The following is a 14,856-nucleotide window of genomic DNA, read 5'->3' as shown; positions in this document are numbered from 1 at the left end:
CGAGGACACGAAGGGGGAGGGGATATATAGCATCCAAGGGGTGGCCGATGCAGGAGTCGGAGGTATCGTGGTGGTACTGGGGGATTGAGAGGTGAGGGAGCGGGAAAGTAGTGTAGGGAGTTGGGGATAAAAGAGAGATTGAGGGAAGTGGGAGAGGGTTGGGGGTCAGGGATGGAGGAGGGAGGGGAGGGGAGAGAGGGAGTCATTAGTGAAGGTGGGTGAGAGAGAAGCAGAGAAGTTGGGTGATTGCGAGATAAGAGAGTGAGTAATTTATACAGTTAGGGGTATGAGTGGTTAGTAGTGGTTGAGAGAGAACCTCAGGGATCATGGAGGAGGAGGGGGAGACGGGAAAGAGAGAAAAGGGGGAGATTGGGTGTATGGAGTCAGAGCTGGTGGTAACGTGGTCAATTAAGGGGGACAGTTGCGGTTGGGTGAGGGTAACAGGGCTGGATGGAAGATTGGGTGAGCCAGAGAGGGGGGAACGTGAGGCTATGGTGAGTAGGGTGGAGGAGACCGTAAGGAGAGATGAGGGGGAGCTTGGTGGTGGGGAGTCAGAGCTGGTGATAACGCAGTCCGCTAAGGGGGACAATTGCGGTAGAGTGAGGGGAACAAGGCTGGCTGGACGATTGGGTGAACCTGAGGGGAGGAAACATGAGGCTGGGGGGGAGTAGGGAGTCGATGCTGGTATCAGTATTGAGAGTTCGAGTCGACAATGTAGGTTGGGAGTAGACGTCACTGTTGAGAGAGGTTGTAGGAAGATCGGAGGGAAGAGTTAGGGAGGTAGGAGGTAAAGGGGGAGATAATGGGACTGGGGGGAGCATGGGTGGGAGGGGGGGGGTTCAAGGATTGATCGAGGGATTGGGATAAGACGCTGAAGTGGAGTTCGAAGATGTATAGGTGATTTTCAGACACTTTGATGAGAATTTTACCAGATTTGAAGATGGAAATGTCAATGTTTCCAGGAAAGGAATAAGAGGGGGAGGTGGAGAGTTTAACACCATACGGAATATTGCGGGAGTTGGAGATTGGGAGGTGTTGAAGAAATAAGCTTTTCCATTTAGAGGGGCGTTTGGAGTAGAAGATGTAGTTAGTGATTAAGGAGGAGTTGACTGAATTGTGGAAATCAGCAAATAGGGTTTCAGGGTGAAGGCTGAAGAGCTTGTGTTTGAAGTTTTTCTTGCCATGTTTGGTGAGATGGGAAGGGTAGAGGATAGACCAGGAATTGGGACCAGTTTTCGAGATAGGATATACTGAGGAAGAAGGGGAAAGATAGCGGGGAGGCGTGATTGGGAGAGAATGTAGAGGGCGAGGAAGCACACAGATTAAGCCAAAAGATAAAACACCGCAGGAAAAGCAAAGGTAGGAAATATGGGAGAGATTCATTAGGCCAACGCAAAAATTACTGGGAAGTGTGGGAGGGCACAGTAATAGAGTAACTAATGGGGGAACAGCAAAGTCAGGTCAAATAAACAACAATAAAAGAACAACATAGTAATAAAAAGTATACTAAAATAGACAACAATATTAAAACACTTCAGAGAATAAGATAATAAAATAATAGGACAGAGGAATATCTGTGATGGAATAAGGATGGGAAGTATGTGAGTCAGCTAAGGAAGGCAAGGCTGTAAATTGAGCAACTAAATGTCTACTAAGTTGGGAATCCTACAAAGTACTATAGTCACTTGACATTGACCTCATAATGAGTGCAGAGGGGCTTTACATTAGAATAAGTAAATAGATAAATAAATAAATAAATAAAAGATATACAAGAAGGATATAAGACTTGTGAAGTGTATTTTCAATGGCAATTATAAAGAATTTCGGGTCGGAGTCTGTCCAAGGTTGGCCGCCACCTAGTCAGGCCTGGTTAAGGGAGCTGCAATCGCCCCTTGTTTATTTTTATGGTGCAGTCCTATTTCAATTCCTATTACAGGGGGCAGAATGGTATAGTCCTACCTCAGTTACCATTACCAGTTGCTGCCATTTTAGTGGGGAATATGACGAGGCCGAGTGGGGAGGGCAATTCAATAGTCAAGATGGCTGGGGACCATAAAAACCAAAGTAAAGTAAGAACACAAACTGTAAAAACTGTAATGCCACCAACAACAGCTGTATCCCAAAGTCAGAGAATCAGAGGCAAGACCACTGCTGATGCACAGATGTCGAGGGGACCATTCCAAACATCTTCACGACGGGGCAACGAAAGAGGGCGCTGGAGAAAGGCAGTGCCGCCAGATGTCTGCCTCAATCCAGTGAAAGGGGGGGCCACCAATCAGTCGTGGCTCAGGTCGGGCTCTTCGGCCTGCGAGAGGCCACCGCGCCCGAATCCCCGTGCGGATTAATGGGTACCAGACGATGCAGAAGGGGGTTGGGCAGAGCCGCCGTAGTCGGTGTTGCGGAACGGCGCTGGAGCAACGGGCCGAGTCACCGCTAGGGAGAGGGGGCTGGCACACCAGACATGGCTCCAGACGGGCTCCGCATCAGAAAGACTGCTGCCCGGCAATGAGCTTTGGGGAAAAGGGGCTGGAGAAGCTGGCAGTGTCGCCCGAGGCCGACCCCACGCTCGTTAGAGGGGGCCCGCATAACGGATGAGGCTCCCGATGGGTTCCGCACAGATCGTAGCAGGGACAAAGGTCGGGCACAAGAGCGCACCCTCTCTCCAACAACGACCGAAGGGGCCAGCGCCGGCAAGGAAAAGGCAGTGCCGTCTAAGGCCAGCTTCCGGCCCGAGGAAGGGGCCCTCAGATCGGCTCCGCACCGGAAGAATCAGCGTCCCCACAACGGGCTTGGGGGCTCACGTCCAACATCAGCCGACAGCTCCAGGGCCAAGGGCAAGCTCCAGCGTCCCAGCCCGGGCACCAACCAGAGAGGGCTCAGGAAATGGGGCAGCGCCGTTCGAGACCGACCTCCGGCTCGAGGAAGGCAGATCCGCGTCAGCCCAGAACAGGCTCGGGGGTTCGTGTCCACATCAGCCGGCAGCTCCGGGTCAGAGGCAGTCAAAATGAATAATCGCCGTGTCGGGAAACATCAAGGTAGCAGCTTCGGGTCCAAGGCAGGTCAGAGGAGTAATCGTCTTGTCGAGAAACATCAAGGTAGGAAATCCCTCAGTAAACACTGACCGGGATGGAAATGTTCCAGTTTTATTCCTTAATCAATAGGAGTTGGAAGCGGGGTGGCAGGGGGGGCATACACAGGGATTTTCACCAGTAAGGTGATCCCAAGCCCTGGAGCTTCATCCAGCTGCTCCTCTTAGGCGGCCATCTTGCATAAATAACAAATCTCTTCCATTTAGCTGCATAGCATGCTCTAGTAGTCGGTCGTCTTGCCTCCTTAATGATGTTCATACAGTCTGGAGGCAAGTTAAGGTACCCAAATTCTAAGATTTCAGGAGCCAGATCGCTAGGTTCATCTGATTGGGATCTGGGTGTCTGATTTCTCCATGGTTCTGAGTTAGAAGATGGGGTGCGAGGCGTAGCCTTTGATGAGGAACTACTGAAAGCTCCAGGAACGTTGTGTACCACGGCTGTCTCGCCCATGTGGGAGAAACTAGGATTAGTGCGAGTGACTGTTGCCGCAGTTTGCTTGCCACCACGGGATCAGTGGTGCTGGGGGAAAAGCGTATGCAAATCTGCCTGACCAGTTCATCCATATCACATTGCCCTGTGACAGCGGATGTGGGAATCTGGCGGCAAAGTACCCACATTTTGAGTTTTTGTTTGGGGCAAACAGGTCTATTTCTGGGTGCCCCCACTATTCGAAAAATGGCTGGAGAACTTGGGGGTGAATCTCCCATTCGTGAAGTTGTTGGCTGTGTCTGCTGAGCAGATCTGCTATCTGATGGTCTTTACCTGGGAGGCGTTCTGCCAGGAGAAAGAGGTCTTTTGGAATTGCCCACTTCCATATGCTCTGTGCTAAGTGGGACAGCTGTGGGGAGTGTGTTCCTCCCTGCTTCTGGATATAATACATGGCTGTCATGTTGTCCGTCCGGATCAACACAGTCTTGCTGTACAGGTATTTTTGGAATGCTTTTAGAGCTAGGAATATTGCCAGCAACTCTAGTTGGTTGATATTCAGGTTATTTTGTTTAGGATTGTCCAGAGCCCTTGTACTGTGTATTGAAGTAGGTGGGCTCCCCAACCTGTCAGTGATGCGTCTGTTGTTAGTACTAGTTGTGGAACCTGCTCTTGGAACAGTCTACCAACACTAGGTCTTTTAGTTGTCCTTGAGCTTGGTTCCACTGCCTTGCTAGGCATTCTTGCAATGGACGCATTTGTAGTCAGGCATGGGGGACAATGAATATGCAGGACGCCATCATGCCTATGAGCTGCATGAAGACTCGAACTGGCAAAGAGTGTTGTGGCTGAAATTTGCGAATGAGCATCTGCATGCTGGTTATCCTTGCTGAGTTTGGATATGCCTTTGCTACTGAGGTGTCTATAGTAGCTCCCAGATATTGTTGTGTGTGGGATGGTTGTAGATGCGATTTTGGGTAGTTTATCGAAAAGCCTAGGCTGTGTAGCAGCTGAAGTGTTTGAGACGTGTCTCTTGCACACTGTTCGTACGATTTTGCTTGTATTAGCAAATCGTCTAGGTATGTGTCAGGGGGTGCCTGTCTGCCCGGGGCCGGGTGAGGACTTTAACGCTTGTTTCTTTCCGCCCAGAGTGCAGGACGGCCACGCTCCCTTTAACGCTGCTTGGACCCTCCCGGAGCTGGGAACTCTGCCAGTGACGTCGTTGGCCGTGCTCCTATCAGGAGCGAGGGAGGAGCTGAAAACGCGATACCCGGAAGAGGGTCGGACGTCATCGACCGCCGAGGCAGGTGTGGAGAGGGAGTCGTCCGGTGTGGCCACGGAGGCGTTCTACCCCGAGGAGACGGAGGTTCCAGGAATCGTGCAACCTCAAGACCGGAGAAAGCCAGGAGGCCAACGAGAGAACGAGCCGCCCCGCCGCGCTTCAGGAGAAGTGTGGCACCACAAGGTACAGGCCCGCTTACGGGGACTCGTATTTGCACAGGGAGGGACTTCGTAGGGGAGGTTGAGGGAGGTCACAACACGGGTCTGCGTGCTAAATGCCGGAAGTCACACATCCCTTCCTTTTTTTATGCACAAAAGCGCCTTGTCAGTCATCGTGTGTTGTGGTGGTAGACCCTGGTGATCCCTCACTCCCTGCCTCCCCTCTGTCAGAACCGGAACCCCCGTACCAACCAGTAACCAAGGGTTTTTGTTGTTTTCTTTCTTTCAAGTGCCTTTTTCGGACCCCTGACGTTGAAGGACCTAAAAGGTCCGGACCCTTGAAGCAAGACAGCCGTCAGTTACTAAAGCACAGCAGTGCTAATTCTGGGATAAAGAAGATTCCCTGTTTTCTTTGTTTTGGATTGGATATTTGGAGCTGGACTATGAGCTGCTAAATAAAGAACGCTCCCTTTCAAACGTACTTGTGTAGTAGTACTTAGTTTATGGGTCCCCCCGCCCTGTCCCAACCATCACAGTATGGGAACACGTGTATGTATTGCCTCCTGAGATGTGCAGCTACTGTCGCTAAGCATTTTGTAAACACTCTTGGAGCCGTGGTTACCCCGAAGGGGCGAACCTTGAATTTGTAGTGTTGACCTATTGTGAACCTGAGGTATTTTCTGTGAGCTGGATGGATGGGTATGTGAAAATACGCATCCTTGAGGTCCAATGTTGCTAGAAAGTCTTCTTGCTGGAGTAGAGGGAGCACTTGCTGTAGTGCGATCATATGGAAGTGCTCCGACAGTATGTATTGATTTAGGGGTCTGAGGTCCAATATTGGTCTGAGTGAACCGTCCTTCTTGGGAATAAGGAAGTATAGTGAGTATACTCCTATCCCTTGGTGTTGGAAAGGGACTGGCTCTATGGCCCCTTTTGCCAGCATGCATCTCACCTCTTGTTGTAGCAGGGTGATGTGTTCTTTGGACATAGGACGGTTTCTGGGTGGTATATTTGGTGGAGTAGAAGTGAGTTCTAGGCAATAGCCATACTGGATAATTTGTCTTACCCACCTGTCTGTGGTAGTTGAGTTCCAGACAGGTAGGAACTGTTGGATCCTGCCTCCGACCGGTGTTAGATGGTCTGGAGGTAGTGTGATGAAGTCACTGTTTTGTGGCAGTGGAGGCTCTGGTGTTATTGCCTCCACGTCCTCGTCCCTTATTATTTTTGCCCCTATAACCTCCTCTGTTGGAGTTCTTGTTAAAAGAACCTTGTGTGTTGCTTTTGTATGTAGATGAGGTTTGTGAAGTATTGCCTCGTGTAGCTGCTCTGTATGAGGAGCGTCGAAAGGAACCTCTGTGTTGTTGAAACTGCAATGCACCCATTGACTTTGCGGTTTCCGTATCCTTTTTCATTTTGTCTAAAATGGTGTCGACTGCAGGCCCGAAAAGGAAGTCTTGATTGACTGGTTGGTTAAGAATGGTGGATAGCACCTCATTCTTAAAGCCAGAAATGCGTAGCCATGCATGTCTTCGTAATAAGAAGCTAGTGTTAATGGACCTGGCTGCAGTGTCTGCTGCGTCAAGCGCGCATTTAATGGAGGCGTTTGTAATAAATGTTCCCTCCTGTATGAGGTCAGTAGCATGTGCTTTGAAAGGCTCAGGCAGGTGTTGCATCAAACTTTCAAGCTGGTCGTAGTGTGCTCTGTCGTAACGAGCTAGTAGAGCTTGTGTATTTGCAATTCTCCATGAATTGGAGGCCTGTGATGCTACTCTTTTACCCGAGGCCTCTAGTATTTTAGACTCTTTATCAGGAGGTGGAGCTTCTCCTGTTGTCTGGGAGTTGGCCCGTTTGCATGCGTTGGCCACCACTAGTGAATCTAATGGCAACTGACCTCTGATATAAGTAGGGTCTGTAGGGGCCGCTCTATATTTCTTTTCAATCCTGGGATTGATTACACGTGCTCTGGCTGTATCTTTAAATATATCTGGCGCGTGTTTTAGGACCCCTTTCAACATAGGAAGTGTTCTGACATTTTTCTCAGAAGTAGGGAATGAGTCAAATAAAAAGTCCTCTTCTATAGGTTCATTGTGCATGTCTACGTTGTGGTACTGCGCTGCCCTATCTATTAGCTGATTGAAGACAATGGTGTCGTCAGTAGGTGATGGCCTTGTTGGGTATGAGGAGGTGTCAGGGATGCGATGCGTGTCATATGGATCAGTGGGCTCTACCCATGGTTCATTTTGAGGGTTAGGATCCTCTGGATAGTTAATATCATATTGAGGATCTTCCCCTGTGTCGCCCTCATTGTCCCCAGAGTGCGTAGGAGAGTAAGGAGCAAAAGGCGTAGTAGGCATAGTGGGATAGAAAGGAATGAAGGGTCTAGAGGGAGAAGTCCCAAAGTCTTTTTTCTTTAGAGGAATGGGGGAATGAGGGTCAGTGTCCAATGGCCTCTTTTTCCTGTGTAAAATAGTGACTTTACCAGTCTATGGGTTGATATATATTTTTGCCTGATCCTCTGATGGCTCTGGGTGGAAGAGTTCTTCTTCCACTGTCCGTGGCTGTGTCTTACTTTTTTAGCTCAGTCTTTTTTGGATCTATTGTTGCCTTCGGGTCGACAACCTTTTTTAGTTCGACGACTTTCGGTGCCTTATTGCTCTTCTTCGGCTCGGCCTCTTTGTCCGGCTCGACGACTGATTGCGGATCGACCGGATCTTCACATTCGATGCGCTTTCTGTGCTCGACAGATTTTTTAGGTTGACTGTCTTTTGTCGAGTCGAGGTTTTTTTTTCGGATCGACCGCTTTTTTAGGAGCACTTGTCTTTGGGTCGGTGCCTTTGTTTGGCTCGATAACCTTTTTCGGCTGGGCCACAGGCTTCGGTACAACGCCCTCTGTGTCGGAGACCTTCTTCGGTTCGACGACTTTATGCGCAGCGGCCGCCTTTGGGTCGACGGCCTTCTTCGGGTCGGCGCCCTTCGGTTCTGCGGCCTTCTTTGCTCGACGGTCTTCTTTGGTTCTGCGCTTTTTGGCTCAATGGCCTTCTTCGGCTCGACGCCCTTAGGCTGTACGGCCTTCTTCGGTTCGACGCCCTTCGGGCCGATGACCTTTTTGGGTTCTAGAACCTTCTTTGGGATAACGTTACTTGGACCTGGGGTGTCTGAAGGCTTAGTCTGTTTTCGAAGCCGAGCCGGACGGCGGGGCTGCCAAATGATGTTTTGGATCTTGGCGAAGGCCTTTAGGCGATGCCTCGAACGGAGCCTTCGGTAACGGGGTAATTGGTGTCGGGGGCAATGTACTCACGGTTTGCCCCGGTGGGATTTCATCATCGGAGTTCGAGTGGTCCTCGACGGTGATGATTTCTAGATCCGAATCTTCCCCTTCTGGAAGTTCCTGTTCATCCTCGAAGATGTTGTCTGGTTCCGGTGCCTGTTGCTGCATCTCTTGCCTAGCGGCCCGTTGAATCCGGATCGTTTTCTTCTAACAGAATTGGGCACAGGCTGGGCAGGTTTCTTCCTTGTGGTCTGGTGATAGGCACTTGTTGCATACTGTGTGTCTGTCAGTATGCGGGAACTTGGAGTGGCATTGTGGGGACCTTTTGAACGGGCTCCTTTCCATCGACAGCAGGTCCACGTGGCGTCGAAAAGGCCCAACGGCCCGCGTCGACGACCGTGTCGAGATGGAAAGCTTGATCGAGTCAAGAAGTACCGAGCGAGAACAATACCGTCGAAGTCGAAGGCCTTTTGGCCTCTAGAAAAGTTTAGTTTCGATTCCGAAGTTGGAGTATAGGAATACCATCCGAACCCAATGGCGGAAAAAAACAATCTGAAGATGGAGAAGATGCCCATGCGCACTATAGTCCAGGGGAGGAGTCACCTATTCGTGATACTTCGAAGACTCTTCCAGGACAATAAGGTGCAATCATCCGGACCCAACACTAGGCAGCGATCTATGCACAGATATGAATTCAGCAGCCCACATGCCTCGAACAGGTGCTTCCGACTGAAGGGCAAGTTGAATAGATGTTGTCACACTTTTGGCTTGAAGACAGAGACAGGCACCCAGGCATGGCATCGGATGACTACATCAAGTTGATTCCGTGTGACGCAGTGTTCGCGGCGCCTAGGTTACACCAAATGGTAGTGTTAGATATAATTATCCACTCCATGACAAGCTCATGGCCTCGTTTCTAAAACTGCTCCAGGAGGTGCTGGAAGAGCTCTTCCATTTCATCCCAGTGAGCATGGTCGTACCTGGAGAGCAGGCCGATTGCATTGGTGATAAACCAATAGGTGGCAGACTTGGCCATGACATGTTTATCTGTCTCATTAAGCTTCCTACTCTCCTTGTACCTGGGTGGAGCGTCACTTGTACCCTGATCATTGCCAAGCTTGCAGGCAGTGTCGACTATAAAGGAGTCTAGGTGAAGCAGACCTCTGATGTAAGGAGGATCTGAGAGGAAGCTTTATACTTCTTGTCCAACCTAGGAGTGACTACCCTGGCTTTTACTGGCTCCTTAAATGTTTCAGAAGCAGTCTTCAGTATGCCCTTGAGCATGAGTAAAAACTGGAGATAGCAACTTATGGAGGTGAGCATCTCCATGAAGAAATCCTTGTTCTATGGGATCTCACGCAAGTCCACCTTGTGGAACGCGGCGGCTCGATGAAGGACCTTGTGGTATTATGCAGAGTCGTCTGGAGGGGAAGGCTTGGCAGGATAGAGGTAACGGTAAGGGCCTCCATGTGGATTAATAGCCTAATCATACCAAGGGTCATCCTGAGGTTTGGGGTTTAGAGGAGCCTCATAAGTGTCTCAGGCAGCAGTTGTTAACCTTTTAACTTCTGCGGACCCCCACTTAATTATTACTGGTAACTGGGGATCCTCACTACATCAGTATTGTAATCCAGGGACCCCCAGGTAGTCATTACTGGAAGCCAAGGACCTAAGCATTTTTGAACCGCAAATCAATAGACAAGAAACATACAGAAACAAGCATTCATCAAACAAGAACACAAATGATGAAATATTTTACTTATGCCACAAGCAAATAAACACATTTAAAAAAAAATCAATTTTAGTGGGACGGTTGGAGCTTTTCTGAATTCAATTGTGCCACTCATCATCCATACTATATTCTAATTGATGCACTTGCACTGCTCCCCCCAAAAAATTAAGCTGAGAACATTACCTTTTAGTCTCCAATTTCAAATTCCTTCACATTTACAGAACCCTTTAAAAATTTTCATATTGCTTTATATTACATACATTTTAATAATCTGTTAATATTATTACATTTTCTAAGCAGTCGCGGACCCCTAGAGTAGGCTTCGCGGACCTCAGAGGGTACCCACACCACAAGTTAAGAACTACTGGTCTAAAGGATAGAAAGGAATACAACTACCACCCTCACTCCCTGAATGATGAATGTGGTGCTTTCAGGCCTCGGTTGGTTGTTCAGGCTCCAAGGTGAGAGCCTCCTCAAAATAGAGTTTCCTCTTGTGAGATACTGTGTCCAAAGTCTTGGGAGGAGGCTGTGTGAAGATACTGCCAGCCTGTGGATGGATTAGGATTCCATTCTGCTAAGAGTTGAGTTCCTGCTGCAGGTGTTGCAGGTTTGGCTGTTACTGGTCATCAAAGGCCACGGAGATGTGAGAGTCAGCCAGCCTCTTCAGTGACAAAAATGCTTTCTGCCTAGCCAGAACCAATGGCATTTTTCTGAGGCTGGCTGTGGTGTCAGCACAGAGGATGTGTTTGGCGTGGAAGGTGTCGTTGGAGCCTGATGCCATGTCTTCAGTGGCAGTTTTGGTACCGAAGGCTGGATTGGTGTCTGATCCGAAGCCTTGTCTAAGTGCAGAGCATGGACCTTGGGCTGTGACAGACTGGAGGCTTGACAATTTCCTTCCAGGCTCCATGCCCGATCCACCTCAGAAGCCGAGTCAGGCCTCACAGGATGCCTGGTCATGCTCCGGGAACAAACCGAAGTTGCAAACCTGATGGTCGTCTGTGCAGAGGGGTTTCGCTCTGCTTTATGGGCAGTACTGAAAATTAATCCTTTCCATTAGGATGACTGTATTCATGAGGTCTGTGATGGAGGTTGAAGGTCCAGAGGTGGGCTGACCCTGTAGGATCCGCTAAAACAACCTGATTGCAGACCCGGACGGAGGTCGCAACGACACAAAAGATTCTGCCGACGACAATGGTATCTTTTATCCTAAAGGTATATAGAAGTTTGAAGGCAAGCAAGACCAACACAGAGAGGCATTGACCAAGATATCTGTTCAAGCTCGGCCAAACCAGACAGTGGGAAAAAAACAATTAACAATGGAGCTGATGGCCATGTGCATTACCAGTAATAGGTGGAGTCACTATACCACATGACTCAAAAGTCGTCTTCTAGGAATAACAAGTTACACACATCCATGCCGAATGCTAGATAGCAGGAGTATGCACAGCATGTGTATTTACAGCTACACATGCCACGAACTGTGTGCCTAACACAAGGTAAAGGTCAATCGAAGACAGGGGTTATGAAAATCGTTTACTTCTGAGAAAAGGCAGAGTAAGATTAATATAGAAGAGAAAGGAGATGAAAATGAGAAAGTATGGTATTTGGATGTGCCATCAAACTGAAATAACTAAACTTACCTCTTTATATTCATTTATAAGCTTTGTGAGACCATTAAGAAGCATGGGGCCCAAAGGCTTCATTTTCACATCCGGACAACTGAAAAAGAAAAATCACATTCAAGTAATACAAATAATTGTGTTCTATCTTTACTTACTAAGGTCATTGCGATATCCTACTATTTGCAGAAAGGGAAAAACTTTAAAACATCCACTTTGGAGGTATTTAGAATTTTTGAATGCACTCAGTCGGCTATCTTTTTTACACTTAAAATTTCCTTGCCTTGCAGATTGATTAATGAGCTTCTATTGCCAAGTTTTGTGTCCTTATGAGTGCATTAAACATCTCAAAAGAATGTCTGCTAATCAGATCTGCTTATCTAGTGAAACTAGCAATTGTAAAATATTCTTTTAGTATTAAAATGTTTCCCCAAATTCTTTCATATAGGTGACATATTACAGACGATACAGCATTTAATCTAATTCAAGTTCTCAACAATACAAAAACTAAATGTGATTTAGCACTCGTTGGCGTACTTTATCTGGTGCTACACCAACAGTAAGCTTGTGCGGAGTGGTCAGTAAAAGCCACACCTCTTGCATGCTCTGTTTGCCATGTTTAGACCAAGGAGGCTTAAAAGACAGTAAACACAAACAATTTATTCCAAGCGTTGCAGCTTTAACTGCCCTAGTTTCCAACTGCTGTATGCTTCCGTACAAACAAAAAAGTTGCAAATCCTTAACTAGTAGCTTTGGGAGACTGACCATTGTGCTATATGAATAAGACCATTCAATAAACTATACATTATTCTGTATCCTGTAAGGAAATTATGGCCGAATTTAGAGTTTGGTGGACAGGTTACTCCATCACAAACATGAATGATATGCTGTCCACCTAATTTCAAGTGAATTCAAATGCAATGTACTTATAATTTGGCAGAGGGATATCAGTCATGTATGTGATGGAATAACATGTCCGCCAAAATCTAAATCAAGTCCAAATCATTATTGGTGAAACAAGAAAAATCCCATGGGGGTAGTTTTCTTTACAAATAATGGGTACCATACACCACTTGTCACCCACATCAATTACACTCTTTCTGCTTTCTCTCTTTACACACCTGGAGATTGTGCCATATATAACAGGAAAACCACTTTGAAAAGTAAAATATGCACAAAATGTTATTGGTTACATACACATAAAATTCATAAAATTAAAAAAGACTTAACACCCAGCTAGATATCTCAAAGATTAAAAAAGTACAGTACATAACAATTTAAATTCAACATAATTAAAAAACATACTAGAGAGTAAAAAAAGCCAGACAGGTATATTAAGTCTTGACAGGCTACACATCCATTACTACATGGTATCACTCGCATTGGAAAATACAGTTCACACTTATTGTTCAAACAATGCTGGATAAATGGATTGTGTATAGATTTGGCGTTGACGCGTTTCGATGGTTCAATAAATCATTCCATCTTTTTCAAGACCAGTAAATAACTCTCTGCGCTTGTTATATAATTTTCAAGCATACCCCTTTGATAAGATGATAGACAGCCTTGTCTTCGTTAGACTCGTCTATCTCTTCTGAGTATAGACTATGCTCCACACGTAATTAAAATGTCTCAATACAGAAAGGCTCAGGATTATGTCAGATATTTTTACTTTATAAATGAAGAAGGGTTCTGCACTCGTATTTATATGCTGTTTTTTTCGTTCAAAACGATAAGTGTGCTGTACCAGATTAGTGCCTGCCCACTGTTAAATGTGTATATGGCCCAGTGTGGTGAACCACTGGGACTCTAGTACGCACTACGCAAGCTAGTATTCCTTTAAACCATTTTATTTATTTCATCATCTTCTGATATCAAAGATTTTTAATTCTGATATTCATCATACATATCATTAGTAAACTGATATAATATTTTTCACAATAACATAAATTTATACATGACACAATTTTCTCACAACACAGGATTACAAACGCAAATTAAAAATGACAACCCAATGCATTTCGGGGCGTAATAGCCCCTTCGTCAGGGGTCTATGAGAAAAGAAAAGGATACAAACAAGGAGAATATTATTCATGCGAGCTAAACAGTGTTGAATCTTTCATATCATCAAAACCATGACTTAATCACTCTTACCTAAGTCATAGGGGACAATGTGTATCCTGTGGTCTATTTATTTAACTATTAAAAACAGTTGTCTGTGGAAGAAACCGAAAAAAGTATATGAACTGGACCAGTCTTATGCACAATACTAACCTATTTAATGTCTATTGTTTAAATAAGTTCATAAACGGTAATGAAGCTTTACCTGCAAGAACGTATTCTGGCAGCGGTTCTGCATTACAAGAAACAAAAAGTGATCAAAGAAACCGATTGGCCACAATTATCCAAGCGTTACAGAAATACATGTCTGTTTTTTAAAAGTCAAGGGAAACATGGGGCTCACCTGTGTGAAATGTGAAACCTGTTGCCACATGAAAACAACCTGAACCAAACAAATAGTTGGCATCAGTACACATATTTGTTTATATACTTTCGCGGTAAGGTAGTGAAAATAGAAGCTCGTTTACCTGCGAGTCTACAATGCAGACTTCGATCTCGCTGCCGTTTTTCCCTCGTGAATACTAAAAACGAAAAAATCAAAACTAATGAATTCCCTCGCAAGTTTCAAACGAGAATCCAGAGATACTGCTAAGAGCAAACGCCAAACTGAGGCTTACCGTCTATGAAATCTATGGTTCTTATCAAGATATTTCCTCCGTCGCCTTGTTTGTTAACAGGAAACCTCCGGCGGGCGTCTTGGTCCTACCTCGCTTTTTTTGACTCTCACAATAATAGAGAGTGAAAATAGACGATAGACTGTTTGGTTTATTTCCGAAAATAAACTCTTGGAACGGACTTGTGTTCCACGCTCACTAACGTCAAGTTGTCCTTTTGTACGACAAGTAATTAAAATAATTTTCATGTTAAGCGGATGATCGCGAAAATATACTCAAAGCGATTTCTGTGGTCATACCTGCTATGCTTGTGATAAAAGAGTTGTGTCTCCCTCAATAAAGCATTTATTTGGAAAAAACGAAAAAAGGAAAGGAGGAAGATACTGCTTCTGAATTATAGTGCATTCTAGTCTATATCTATGAATTATTGAGAGTTAAAGTGATATTTGAAAATGCAAGAACCTGTGTGTGTTTTGTCGACCTGAAATACATCATTTTGTACATATAAAATAAACCATTTTCATACAACTTCAACATAATACAAACA

The 14,856-nt window shown here is 46.1% G+C and overlaps 1 protein-coding gene across 2 annotated transcripts in view; it reads right to left on the bottom strand.

Moving 5' to 3' along the window:
* ECPAS (Ecm29 proteasome adaptor and scaffold) overlaps positions 1-14,856 on the bottom strand; it is a 709,962-nt gene that overhangs the window by 584,644 nt on the left and 110,462 nt on the right. For both annotated transcript variants that reach the window (XM_078676653.1, XM_078676652.1), the window contains exon 11: positions 11,596-11,674. In XM_078676653.1, the coding sequence (XP_078532779.1) occupies positions 11,596-11,674 (79 nt within the window). The remainder of the gene's footprint in view (positions 1-11,595; positions 11,675-14,856) is intronic.

The sequence above is a fragment of the Lissotriton helveticus genome, chromosome 2_1, assembly GCF_964261635.1.
Source record: "Lissotriton helveticus chromosome 2_1, aLisHel1.1, whole genome shotgun sequence".
Lineage (NCBI taxonomy): Eukaryota > Metazoa > Chordata > Amphibia > Caudata > Salamandridae > Lissotriton > Lissotriton helveticus.
Note: the sequence above shows the minus strand (reverse complement) of the source record. Positions and strands in the feature narration are given on the sequence as shown.